At 43.9% G+C, this 14,172-nt stretch overlaps 1 protein-coding gene across 4 annotated transcripts in view; it reads right to left on the bottom strand.

The window, feature by feature from the left end:
* The window catches only part of CEP162 (centrosomal protein 162), a 280,487-nt gene that overhangs the window by 60,627 nt on the left and 205,688 nt on the right, over window positions 1–14,172 (bottom strand). For all 4 annotated transcript variants that reach the window (XM_077289793.1, XM_077289792.1, XM_077289791.1 and 1 more), the window contains 3 exons: window positions 11,430–11,535; window positions 3,085–3,211; window positions 601–764 (listed from right to left, as the gene is read on the bottom strand). In XM_077289793.1, the coding sequence (XP_077145908.1) occupies window positions 601–764; window positions 3,085–3,211; window positions 11,430–11,535 (397 nt within the window). The remainder of the gene's footprint in view (window positions 1–600; window positions 765–3,084; window positions 3,212–11,429; window positions 11,536–14,172) is intronic.

Here is a 14,172-nt window from a genome sequence, read left to right as displayed (position 1 = left end):
GGGCTTTCAGTGCAGTGACCATACGGCTTTAGGAAGCTATTAAACTGCAGATTAACCTCATATCTGCAGGTTACTAGAATGGACATGACAGGCTTAATGACTGACTTTTCATTCATGGCCAATTCTAGATCGCTGCTTAACACAAGGGACAGCAATGTTCTTAGGAACAGCAACGGTACAAGGTGAATTGTTTATTCACGTGTTATTTACAATTGCAAGACTGAAACGATTGAATGAACATTTGTAAAACGCTCATTTGCTGATAACACTACAGTGTAAACAGGCTGCCTTTGGTTCGTTGGGTGAAATGATCTTTTATGCTGCACAGAAGATCACTGTTCTCAGCGGTGCATTCTCCTGTGTTAACAGGACTCACGCTACTAAGAACAAGCAGGCAGCCTATGTATACTAAGCGATCTATTACAGGTCACTCAGTAAGCATCCGTACAGCGGTCTGACTGTCTCAACAGGTTTTGTATTGACCGCTGAACAGCCACTTGCTAACTGCCGCCAGTTGGTTCGTGTTAACGAAAATAAACTGGCAAATAGTAATATTCATTGGGAACGGCCCTGTTGGCAAAATATAATGACATTAAATACCTGTGTCTTCAGATTTTCTATTTGTTCATACGCATCTTTAAGTCGCCCAGCATCTTTGTCCAGTATATCTTGGTTTTCTGCAAACCACTGTAATCTTTTATTCAGTCGGGCTATGTCCTTCTTGTAAGTCTCTTCCATGATCTTGATTTCATATGATTTATCATCTATGAGCAAATACAAATTGTCACAGACTGAATAGAGTGTGGATATCAATCATTAAGTACAGAATAGGCCTAAAATTAAAAAGCCAAAAATTTTGATTTTTCAGCATCCATAACACTCTGAAAAAAATGCAATAAGCGATCAAAATATTATAGCCACCCCAAAATACCGTATATACTCGAGTATAAGCCGAGATTTTCAGCCCACTTTTTTGGGCTGAAAGTGACCCTCTCGGCTTATACTCGAGTCAGTGTCGGTGTGGGGTCGGCGGGTGAGGGGGAGCGGCGGCTGTGATATACTCACCTGTTCCTGGCGCTGTCCCTGCATCTCCGATGGTCTCCGGGCAGCTCTTCCTGTCTTCAGTGGTCACGTGGTACCGCTCATTAAAGTCATGAATATGCACGCATATTCATGACTGTAATGTGCGGTACGTGACCGCTGATGCCGCCGGCTCCCGGAGACCATCTGACAGTGAGACGCTGCCAGGGACCGCGCCGGGAGCAGGTGAGTATATCAGGGGAGGGGGAGCATTGCGCGATAGTCACCTGTCCCCCGTTCCATCGCTGCACGCTGCTCTGTCTTCCGTCCTCTGGCAGTGACTGCTCAGGTCAGAGGGCGCGATGACGCGATTAGTGTGCGCGCCGCCCTCTGCCTGAACAGTCAGTGCAGAGGATGGAAGACAGAGCAGCGCGCAGCGATGGAACGTGGAAGGTGACTATCGCAAGTGTCGGGGGCCTGAGCGAAGAGAGGTGAGTATGTGATTTTTTTTAATTTTAATCGCAGCACCAGCAAATGGGGCAAATGTGTGGAGCATCTTATGGGGCATAATATGAGGAGCATCTTATGGGGCATGATGTGTGGAGCATCTCATGTGGCCCCTAATCTGTGGAGCATCTCATGTGGCCCCTAATGTGTGGAGCATCTCATGGGGCCATAATGTGTGGAGCATCTTATGGGGCCATCAACCTTTATGCAGCATTGTATGGGGCAAATGTGTCTATGGAGCATCTTATGGGGCCATTATTAACCTTTGTGCAGGATTATATGGGGCGTATTTTGTATGGAGCATCTTATGGGGCCCTTCATGATCTGTATGGAACATTATATGGGGCTCCTGATTCAATATGGATATTCAATAACCCGTAACCTACTGATGTCTCAATTAATTTTACTTTTATTGGTATTTATTTTTACTTTTGAAATTTACCGGTAGCTGCTGCATTTTCCACCCTAGGCTTATACTCGAGTCAATAAGTTTTCCCAGTTTTTTGTGGCAAAATTTGGGGGGTCGGCTTATACTCGAGTATATACGGTAGTATCAATACAAATGTCAGCTAAGGGTGCCAAAAAACAAGAAATTGTAAAATGTTATGAGTATGGAAAATGCTGACACGTTAATTTTTTTTTACAGTAAAAATGAACGCTGTACAGTAAGTAAAAAAAAAAATACAAAACACATTTCAGAATTTTTTTTTTTCTGCAATTTTGCTGCACTTTTTATTTTCTTCCTGTTTTCCAGTGAGTCACATGATAAAATGGATGGTGTCATTCAAAAGTACAACTTGAAAAACAAAAGAGCAAAAACAAAGTATCCATGTCAGGAATGGGGTTAATTCATCAATGATCAGATAGAGTAGAACCCCCATTAACTGCACTGGTATACCAGCTCAGAACATGGCATTCCGAATCCTGTAAAGAGGCCTGCAGAATGCACAACAGTAGATTAGTGAGGTTCGTTTTTCATGTACATGTGGAAGTAAGCTGTATATATATATGAAATATGAGTTTTCGTCCAGCAAAGATGGTGAACAAATTCTTAAATGTCTATTTAAAATGTTCTGGGCACCACATTTTAAAAATTACATTGAAAAACTGGTTCAGAGAAGGGCTACCAGGATGGTGAGCGGACTGCAAAGTATGTCCTACGAGGAACGGTTAAAGGATCTGGGAATGTTTAAATTGCAAAAAAGAAGGCTAAGAGGAGACTTAATAGCTGTCTACAAATATCTGAAGGAATGACACAGTGTAGAGGGATCATCCTTATTCTTATTTGCACATGGAAACACGAGAAGCAGTGGAATGAAACTGAATGGGAGGAGACACAGATTAGATATTAGAAAGAAACTTTTTGACAGTGAGTGATCAATGAGTGGAACAGGCTGCCATGAGAAGTGGTGAGTTCGGCTTCAATGGAAGACTACAAACAGGCTGGACAGAGATCTTTCTGAGATGGTTTAGAGAGTCCTGCAGTGAGCAGGTGGTTGGACACTATGTCCATTGAGGTCTCTTCCAACTCTAACTTTCTATGATTCTATGTTTTACCTGAAATGTTGGCTAACTGGCCTCGCAGGAGATCACGCTCTTTCTTCATCTGTAACAGGTCTACTTCTAATGCCTGTTTATCCTTCTTGTATCTAGCTATATCTTCTAGCAAACTGTCCTCTCTCTTCTGTTGGAAAACAAAAGAAAAGTAGAAATAAGGAATGTACCCATTAATATCCATACCAACTACATAATGTGAGAAAATCAGTAAATGTAGAGCTATTAGGCTCAGTTCATATCTGTGTTAAATGCTTTGTTGCAGATTGCATCAGCAGGAAGAACAAAAACAGAACAGCCTGCAGCCCAAGAAACCAAGATATGATCTACTATAAGATAATGGTGTCTATTTTGTAACTGATCTGGCTTTCTGGCATATTCAGCATTCTGCCCTTATGATGGCACAGAAAAACTGAAGTGACAGTGCAGATGAAACCCAGCTTTACATAAAGTACCTTGAATAAATATTCATACCCTTTGACCTTTTCCACATTTTATCACACTACACCCATAAACTTAAATGTATTTTGTGTTGGTATACTACAAAAAGGCATCACTTTGCATTTGCAGAGCCCCTGATGTAACTAAACAGTAGTAACCCCCCATAATTGACCCCATATTGGAAACTAGACCCCCCAAGATGTGTTTTGAGAACTTTGAACCCCCAAGTGTTTCACTACAGTTTATAACGCAGAGCTGTGAAAATAAAAAATATGTATATATATATATTTTTTTTTTTACAGAAAAATTATTTTTTAGCCCCCAGTTTTGTATTTTCCCAAGAGTAACAGGAGAAATTGGACCCCAAAAGTTGTTGTCCAATGTGTCCTGAGTACGCTGATACCCCATATGTTGGGGTAAACCCCTGTTTGTGCGCAAGGGAGAGCTCGGAAGGGAAGGAACACTGTTTTACTTTTTCAACGCAGAATTGGCTGGAATTGAGATCGGACGCAATGTCGCATTTGGAGAGCCCCTGATGTGCCTAAACAGTGGAAACCCCCCAATTCTAACTGAAACCCTAATCCAAACACACACCTAACCCTAATCTCAACTGTAAACCTAACCACACACCTAACCCTGACACACCCCTAACCCTAATCCCAACCCTCTTCCCAACTGTAAATGTAATCCAAACCCTAACCCTAACTTTAGCCCCAACCCTAACTGTAGCCCTAACCCTAGCCCCATCCCTAACCCTAGCCCCAACCCTAACCCTAACCCTAATGGGAAAATGGAAATAAATACATTTTTTAAATTTTTCGTAACTAAGGGGTGATGAAGGGGGTGGGGGGGTTTGATTTACTATGTATAGCGAGTTTTCTACCGGATTTTTATGATTGGCAGCCGTCACACGGTAAAAGACGCTTTTTGTTGCAAAAAATGTTTTTTGCGTTACCACATTTTGAGTGCTATAATTTTTCCATATTTTGGTCCACAGAGTCATGTGAGGTCTTGTTTTTTGCGGAACGAGTTGACGTTTTTACTGGTAACATTTTTGGGCACGTGACATTTTTTGATCGCTTTTTATTCCGATTTTTGTGAGGCAGAATGACCAAAAACCAGCTGTTGATGAATTTCTTTTTGGGGGGGCGTTTATACCGTTCCGCGTTTGGTAAAATGGATAAAGCAGTTTTATTCTTCGGGTCAGTACGATTACAGCGATACCTCATTTATATAATTTTTTTATGTTTTGGCGCTTTTATACGATAAAAACTATTTGATAGAAAAAATAATTATTTTTGCATCGCTTTATTCTGAGGACTATAACTTTTTTATTTTTTCGCTGATGATGCTGTATGGGGGCCCGCTTTTTGCGGGACAAGATGACGTTTTCAGCTGTACCATGGTTATTTATATCCGTCTTTTTGATCGCATGTTATTCCATTTTTTGTTCGGCGGTATGATAATAAAGCGTTGTTTTGTGCCTTTTTTTTTTTACGGTGTTCACTGAAGGGGTTAACTAGTGGGACAGTTTTATAGGTCGGGTCGTTACGGACGCAGCGATACTAAATATGTGTACTTTTATAATTTTTTTATTTTTATTTAGCTAAAGGACTGTATTTATTGGAACAATTAAAATAATATATATTTTTCATTATTATTTATTTAGGATTTTTTTTTTTTTTTTTACACATGTATTTTTTTTTTTTTTTACATTTTCACTTTGCCCCGGGGGGGGGGCATCACAGTAAAGTGACAGATCGCCGATCTGACACTTTGCTGTGCACTGTGGCAGGTCGGCGATCACACAGCACAGCAGGGAGGCTTCCCGGCGCCTGCTCTGAGCGGGACCCGGATGCAGCCCCGTGGCCATTTTGGATCCGGGGCTTGCAGGGAGGAGGCACTCGGTACAAGGTGAGCACATCGCCTTGTACCGATCGTCTCACGGAAGCCCGCAGGGAGCCCCCTCCCTGCGCGATGCTTCCCTGTACCGCCGAAACACTGCGATCATGTTTGATCGCAGTGTGCCGGGGGTTAATGTGCCGGGGGCAGTCCGTGACCGCTCCTGGCACATAGTGCTGGATGTCAGCTGCGATAGATCGCGCTGGACGTACTATTCCGTCCTTGGGAAGTAGAGCCCACCCCACATGGACGGAATAGTACGTCCACTGGCAGAAAGGGGTTAAGACCAGGTAATACTGGTCATGTGCCTTTAAGACCAGGAATATTGGTCATGTGCCTTTAAGACCAGGGAATACTGGTCATGCGCCTTTAATACCAGGTAATACTGGTCATGTGCCTTTAAGACCAGGGAATACAGGTCAAGGCAGGAGATACTGGTCACATTAAGTACAGGGGGAAGATGCAGGGGAAGAGAGCAGTACTTCCTTACCTGGATGGAGAGTCGTTGTGCCCCTTTAATACAAAACCATAGCCCCTGTGTGTGTGTGCTGGCAGGGTGGACCAAGATGGCCACCGGGAGTTGCAGAGGTGGTAAAGTCTCGCAGAGAGCGAGAGGCGCCAATTTGGGGGCGGAGCCACAGACGTGATGTGGGCAGAGCCTCGTGACTTCCATGAATAGGCCCAAGCCGGGGCCTAAATTTGTGCAGCCGGCGTGAGCAATACCAGCGTTGCCGAGGGAAACGATCGCTCCCGTGCCAGGGAAGAAGTGCCAGAAAAAGTGGGCAGACCCACCTTAGCGCACCTGTGGGCGCAGCTCCTGGGATGCGGCCTACACATCGGCCGAAGCCGGGGGCTAAATTTTTGCAGCTGGCCGGAGGGTTGCAGAGGCCCATCGCTGACTGGATCCACTCACCATGGATGCGTGTCCTGACATGGAGCCGCCGCATATGACCGAGTTTCAGAGCCGAGGAAAACGCGCACACTCTACTGTTCTTCAGGTATTGCAGCGTGGACGGTGCAGGGATAGAGGGATTAACCTCAATCCATCATCCCTTTGTTAGGGAGGTGGAGAGGAACCGTCCGCCTCCTTGTGCCATCCGCTTTAACCGTGGTGGGACGGGGGGGGGGGGGGGCTGCTCGGACACCATAGAGAGGGTGCCTCCGTACATCCACGGAGTTCAGCCGCCGGGTGGACAGGGCCAGTTGTCTGGCTGTAGGCCTGGATCCAGGAGAGGATACATGGAGGTGACACTCCATGTGCTCGCCTGCTGCTGGTGTGGGGAGATCGGGACCGTGAAGGAACCGTCGCCCCTGACGTGAGCTCAGGCATGGCTTCCCACGTCGCAGGAGAGGGTACGTGGAGGAACTCTCTGCGTTCTCGCCTGTTGATGATTCGGGGGAGATTGGAACCTTGAAAGGATCCGTCGCTCCGTTAATTCAAAAACAAAAAATTTAAAGAAAAGTAAAAAAAAAATAAAAACGTTGGGGTCTGAACCAGACCCGAACTGGTTAGCTGAGAGCCAGCAGGAGGGTGTATTCTGCAGGGGAGGAGATCACTTTCTTTGTATCACTTAGCGTCAGCCTCCTAGTGGCAGCAGCATACACCCACGGGCTGTGTCCCCCAATGAGGAGAAGGAGAAATATTAATCTGAAAATTGTGATGTGCATTTGTATTCAGCTCCCCCGAGTTAATACTTTGTAGGACCACCTTTCACTGTAATTACTGCTGCCAGATTTTTGGGGTACGTCTCTACCAACTCTGCTGGAACCTTGAAAGGATCCGTCGCTCCGTTAATTCAAAAACAAAAAATTTAAAGAAAAGTAAAAAAAAAATAAAAACGTTGGGGTCTGAACCAGACCCGAACTGGTTAGCTGAGAGCCAGCAGGAGGGTGTATTCTGCAGGGGAGGAGATCACTTTCTTTGTATCACTTAGCGTCAGCCTCCTAGTGGCAGCAGCATACACCCACGGGCTGTGTCCCCCAATGAGGAGAAGGAGAAATATTAATCTGAAAATTGTGATGTGCATTTGTATTCAGCTCCCCCGAGTTAATACTTTGTAGGACCACCTTTCACTGTAATTACTGCTGCCAGATTTTTGGGGTACGTCTCTACCAACTCTGCACATCTAGAGGCTGAAATTTTGTCCATTCTTCTTTGCAAACTAGCTGAAACTCAGTGAGTTTGAGTGGAGAGAATCTGGGAGGAGCAATTTTCACGTCTTGCCACAGATTCTCATTGGGATTTCGGTCTGTATTGTGACTGGCCATTCCACACATAATAATAATAATAATAATAATAATTTTTATTTATATAGCGCCAACATATTCCGCAGCGCTTTACAAATTATAGAGGGGACTTGTACAGACAATAGACATTACAGCATAACAGAAATCACAGTTCAAAATAGATACCAGGAGGAATGAGGGCCCTGCTCGCAAGTATACAAACTATGAGGAAAAGGGGAGACACGAGAGGTGGATGGTAACAATTGCTTTAATTATTTGGACCAGCCACAGTGTAAGGCTCGGGTGTTCACGTAAAGCTGCATGAACCAGTTAACTGCCTAAGTGTGTAGCAGTACCGACACAGAGTGCTATTAACTGCATAAAGTGTATGAGAACATGATGCGAGGAACCTGTTTTTTTTAATTTTTTTTTAATAGGCCACACAGGGATAGTTAGGTTAATGCGTTGAGGCGGTAGGCCAATCTGAACAAATGAGTTTTTAGGGCACGCTTAAAACTGTGGGGATTGGGGATTAATCGTATTAACCTGGGTAGTGCATTCCAAAGAATCGGCGCAGCACGTGTAAAGTCTTGGAGACGGGAGTGGGAGGTTCTGAGTATTGAGGATGCTAACCTGAGGTCATTAGCGGAGCGGAGGGCACGGGTAGGGTGGTAGACTGAGACCAGAGAGGAGATGTAGGGTGGTGCTGAGCCATGGAGTGTTTTGTGTATGAGGGTAGTAGTTTTGTACTGGATTCTGGAGTGGATGGGTAGCCAGTGTAATGACTGGCACAAGGTAGAGGCATCGGTTTAACGGTTGGTGAGGAATATGATCCTGGCTGCAGCATTCAGGACAGATTGGAGCGGGGAGAGTTTGGTAAGAGGGAGGCCGATTAGTAGAGAGTTACAATAGTCCAGACGAGAATGAATAAGTGAAACAGTAAGAGTTTTTGCAGAGTCGAAAGTAAGAAAAGGGCGAATTCTAGAAATGTTTTTGAGATGCAGATAAGAAGAGCGAGCCAGTGATCGGATCTGGGGGGTGAATAAAAGCTCGGAATCAAGGATGACCCCAAGGCAGCGGGCATGTTGCTTTGGAGTAATGGTGGAACCGCACACGGAGATGGCAATGTCAAGCAAAGGTAGGTTAGTAGAGGGAGAGAACACGAGGAGATCAGTTTTTGACAGGTTCAGTTTCAGATAGAGGGAGGACATGATGTTAGAGCCAGCGGTAAGACAATCACTGGTGTTTTCTAAAAAGGTCAGCGTGATAACAGGAGAAGAGGTGTATAATTGGGTGTCGTCAGCATAGAGATGGTACTGGAAACCAAATCTACTGATTGTTTGTCCAATAGGGGCAGTATACAAAGAGAAGAGGAGGGGGCCTAGGACTGATCCTTGAGGAACCCCAACAGTAAGGGGAAGGTGAGAGGAGGAGGAACCAGCAAAACATACAGTGAAGGATCGGTCAGAGAGATAGGAGAACCAGGAGAGAACGGTGTCCTTGAGGCCGATGGAGCGGAGCACAGTGAGGAGGAGCTGATGATCCACAGTATCGAATGCTGCGGAGAGATCCAAGAGAATTAGCATGGAGTAATGACCATTAGATTTAGCTGTTAGTTGGTCATTAGAGACTTTAGTGAGGGCAGTTTCAGTAGAGTGTAAAGAGCGGAAGCCAGATGGAAGAGGGTCGAGAAGAGAGTTATCTGAGAGATAGCGGGTAAGACGGGAGTGGACCAGGCGTTCCAGGAGTTTGGAGATGAAGGGAAGGTTAGAGACAGGTCTATAATTAGCGGCACAGTTTTGGTCGAGGGAGGGTTTTTTAAGTAATGGATGTATGATGGCATGCTTAAATGAGGAGGGAAAAATACCGGAAGTGAGAAAAAGGTTGAATATTTTTGTTAGGTAAGAGGTGACAGCCGGGGAAAGGGACTGGAGGAGGTGTGACGGAATGGGCACTGGTGCAAGTGGTTGGGCGAGAAGATGCAAGGAGCCTAATTACTTCTTCTTCTGTAACTGGTTCAAAGGCAGAGAGTGAACTAGATGCAGTGGGGGAGGGAGGACAGTGCATGGTATGAAGAGATTGGGAGATGATTTCCTGTCGAATGTGGTCAATTTTTTCTTTGAAGTAATTGGCCAGATCGTCAGCGCGGAGATCCGTGGTTGGAGCGTGCTCTCTTGGGTTGAGTAGGGACTGAAAAGTGTCAAAGAGATGTTTAGGGTTATTTGACAGTGAGGTGATGAGGGTGTTGAAATAGGTTTGTTTGGAGAGGTGAAGGGCAGAGTTGTATGTTTTAAGAATGAACTTATAATGGATGAAATCTTCGGGTAGATTAGATTTTCTCCACAGACATTCGGCGCACCTGGAGCACCGCTGCAGGAAACGTGTTTGCAGCGTGTGCCATGGTTGTCGCCGTCTGTGCTGAGTTGTTCTATGTTCACATGAATATGCTTTGATCTAAACCCTTCCATTCTAGTTCTGGCAATGTGTTTAGGGTTGCTGTCCTGCTGGAAAGTGAACCTACACCCCAGTCTCAAGTCTTTTGCTGCTTCTAACAACTTTTTATTGTTTGTAGGTGGGGATTGTATCATCAAGGTGTCGTGCAGTGTTAGTTTTCCCTACACACCGTATTTGGCATTTAACTCAAAAAGTTTTACTTTGGTCTCATCTGACCAGAACACCTTCTTTCACATATATTAGCTGAGTCCACTATATGGCTTTTTGAAAACTGCAAACGGGACATCTTATGGCTTGCTTTCAAAAATGGCTTTCTTATTGCCGCTCTTCCATAAAGGCCAGATTTGTGGAAAATATGACTGTGTCCTGTTGACAGATTATTGCACCTAAGCTGTGGCTATCTGCATCTCCTTAAGAGTGACCATGAGCCTCTTGGCTTCTTCTATTAGTTTTCTCCTTGCTTGGGATGTAAATTTAAGTGGACGGCCATGTCTTCGTAGGTTTGCAGTTGTGGCATACTTCTTCCATTTTGGATGATGGATTGAACAGTGCTCCAGGATATGTCCAGAGCATGGGCTAATTTTTTTTTTCTTATAACCTAATCCTAATTTTTTATTCTCCACAACTTTATCCTTGACCTGTCTGGTGTGTTCCTTGGTCTTCATGATGCTGTTTGATCCCTAAGGTTCTAAAAAAGAACCCTCTGAGGCCTTTATACAACAGCTGTTGCTATACTGCGAATAAATTACAAACAAATAGACTCAGTTTACTAATTATTTGACTTCTGGAAGCAATTGGTCACACCGGATTTTATTTAGGGGAATCAAACTACAGGGGGCTGAACACAAATGCACATTACAATTTTCAGATTTATATTTTTAAAATAATTAGAAAACCATGCGTCATCTCCTTTAGATTTCACAAATACTTGCTACGTTGTGTTTGTTTATCGTATAAAATACCATTAAAATACATTTAAGTTTATGGGTGTAACGTGAAAAAAATTTAAAACGCACACAGTATAAATACATTTTTCAAGGCACTATAACATCAGTATTATAAAATCTAATGTTGGCTGAATAAACATGGATATATTTCATATAAAAATAGAATAAAAATGGTCATTATCTATTAATAAGCAATGCTAGATGCATTAATGTAACGGAAAATATTCCAGTACACAAGAAGTATTTGAAACGTTACCAGTGGCTGGGGTAGGAGAAAGGGGGAAAATTACAGACAAAAAAAGTGTAAGGCCCCAATCTGTTACATACTTTTCATTGCATTATCATAGAGCCACGTTTGCCTGCTTCAGATTTAATTACCTGAACAGCACGCAGCTCAGTAGCCAAATCATTATGACTCCTGGTATTGTGGTCCAATTCATTGTCTGCATATTGATTGCGTGGTGTGATACTATTCAACTTTTCCCTACAAATGCAAAAAAGGTATAGGTCATGATCTATCATAAATACTATAATATAACACCTTTACTGCTGAGAAAGAGTTTAGTCAAAGGAAATTTAGGAATACGTGCCAATGTGCAATTAGCAAAAATATGTTGTTAGTTTTACTGTGCAACGTTATGGGAATATTTTAAGAATTACAGAACAGGAGAAGGACATGGGTAGTCTAGTTACAAATAAGCAAAATAGCAGTACTCAATGTCTGCAGCGGCTGCAAAAGCAAACAAGATTTTAGGGTGTGTAAAAAAGAGAAACAACATCCTGTAATCCAACTGTACTACTACACCTCTACAAATTACTCAAAGCCACATCTTGAATATGGGATCCAGTTTTGAGATTCAGATTTTAAAAAGTATATAGGGCAATTAAACAGTTCAAAGGCAGTCAATTAGATTTTTACAAGTGATGAGGTTGGAATAGTTTGGTTTGTTTAGCTTACAAAAAAAAAAAAAAGACACGCAGCAAAAGGTGGCGCAACAAAATATTAAGCTAAAGGGGCTGAATAATATTGCACGCCCCACTTTTCAGTTTTTGAATTTCCACAAAAATTTAAAATAACTAGTGATGAGCGAGTATACTCGTTACTCGAGATTTCCTGAGCACGCTCGGGTCACCTCCGAGTATTTTTTAGTGCTCGGAGATTTAGTTTTCATCGCCGCAGCTGAATGATTTACATCTCTTAGCCAGCTTGATTACATGTGGTGATTCCCTAGCAACCAGGCAACCCCCACATGTACTTATGCTGGCTAGCAGCTGTAAATCATTCAGCTGCGTCAACAAAAACTAAATCTCCGAGCACTTACAAATACTCGGAGACCCCTCGAGCATGCTCGAGAAATCTCGAGCAACGAGTATACTCGTTCATCACTAAAAATAACCAATAAATCTCGTTCAACTTCACAATTGTGTTTCACTTGTTGTTGATTCTTCACCAAAAATGTACATTTGGTATCTTTATGTTTGATGTTTGATATGTGGGAAAAGGTTGAAAAGTTCCAGGGGGCCGAATACTTTCGCAAGGCACTGTATACACACAAAGGAAATGCTTCATTTTCTGGAACAATTTCAAGGGTGAGAAACACTTTCGGCCATGACTATATACAGGTAGTCCTCGACTTACGACGTTGATCCGTTCTTACACGGCGTCGTAAACCGAATTTCGATGTAAGTCGGACCATACATTCATACAGTATTGTACCATAATAACAGTACAGTACTGCAAACACTTAGCCTATCCAAACACCTATCCTAACACAGTACCCTACATAATTAGGGTGTTATGGCGTGCAGGAGACTCATTTTCCTCGTGTAACCGGGTACAGTGTACAGTACTGGACTCTATTCTTCTGCCACTGCACGTAGTTGCATGTAGTTCGACTTACGACGCAAACCGTGTAAGTCGGAACGAGGCCTCATATAAAGCGTTGTAACCACGAAACGCTGTAACTCGAGACCGTTGTAACCCGAGGACTAACTGTATTTTGTCTGTCTTGTGGAAGTTTTCTGTTTTGGTGCCTTGGGGGCCCTGCAAATGTGACATGGTGTCCGCAATCTATTTCAGACAAGTTTGTGCTACAAAATTCAAATGGTGCTCCTTCCCTTCCGAGCCCTGCCATGTGTTCAAACAGAGCTTTTTGACTACATGTGGGGTATTGCCACGCTCAGAAGTGAAGAACAAACTTTATGGTCCACTTTTTTATGTTACCTCTTTAAAAAGGGAAAATTTGTGGCTTAAGCAACATACTTTGTGAAAAAAATAAAAATGTTTAATATGATGACTAGTGATGAGCGGGTGTACTTGTTGCTCGGGTTTTCCCGAGCACGCTCGGGTGACCTCCGAGTATTTGTTAGTGTTCGGAGATTTAGTTTTCATCACGGCAGCTGAATGATTTACAGCTATTAGCCAGGCTGAGTACATGTGGGGGTTGACTGGTTGCTAGGTAATCCCCACATGTAATCAAGCAGGCTAATAGCTGTAAATCATGATGCTGAGGCGATGAAAACTTAAAGGGATTCTGTCACCCGAAAAATCGTATATGAGCTGCGGCTATCGGCATCAGGGGCTTATCTACAGCATTCTGTAATGCTGTAGATAAGCCCCCGATGTAACCTGAAAGATGAGAAATAAAGGTTATATTATACTCACCCAGGGGCGGTCCCACTGCGGGTCGGGTCCAATGGGCGTCGCGGTCCGGTCCGGCACCTCCTATCTTCATACGATGATGTCCTCTTCTTGTCTTCTTGCCGCGGCTTCGGCGCAGGCGTACTTTGTCTGCCCTGTTGAGGGCAGAGCAAAGTACTGCAGTGTGCAGGGAAAGGTCAGAGAAGCCGGCGCCTGTGCACTGCAGATAAAGTACGCCAGAGCAGCAGCCGCGGCGTGAAGACAAGAAGAGGACGTTATCGTAAGAAGATGGGAGGCCCCGGACTGGACCGCGACGCCCATCAGACCCGGACCGTAGTGGGACCGCCCCTGGGTGAGTATAATGTAAGCTTTATTTCTCATCTTTCAGGTTACATCGGGGGCTTATCTACAGCATTACAGAATACTGTAGATAAGCCCCTGATGCCGGTGGCCGCAGCACTATCAGTGCTGACGTTCAAA

Source organism: Ranitomeya variabilis, chromosome 2 (assembly GCF_051348905.1).
Source record: "Ranitomeya variabilis isolate aRanVar5 chromosome 2, aRanVar5.hap1, whole genome shotgun sequence".
Classification (NCBI taxonomy): domain Eukaryota; kingdom Metazoa; phylum Chordata; class Amphibia; order Anura; family Dendrobatidae; genus Ranitomeya; species Ranitomeya variabilis.
The sequence above is the reverse complement of the archived record's forward strand: the minus strand, read 5'-3'. Positions and strand labels throughout refer to the sequence as shown.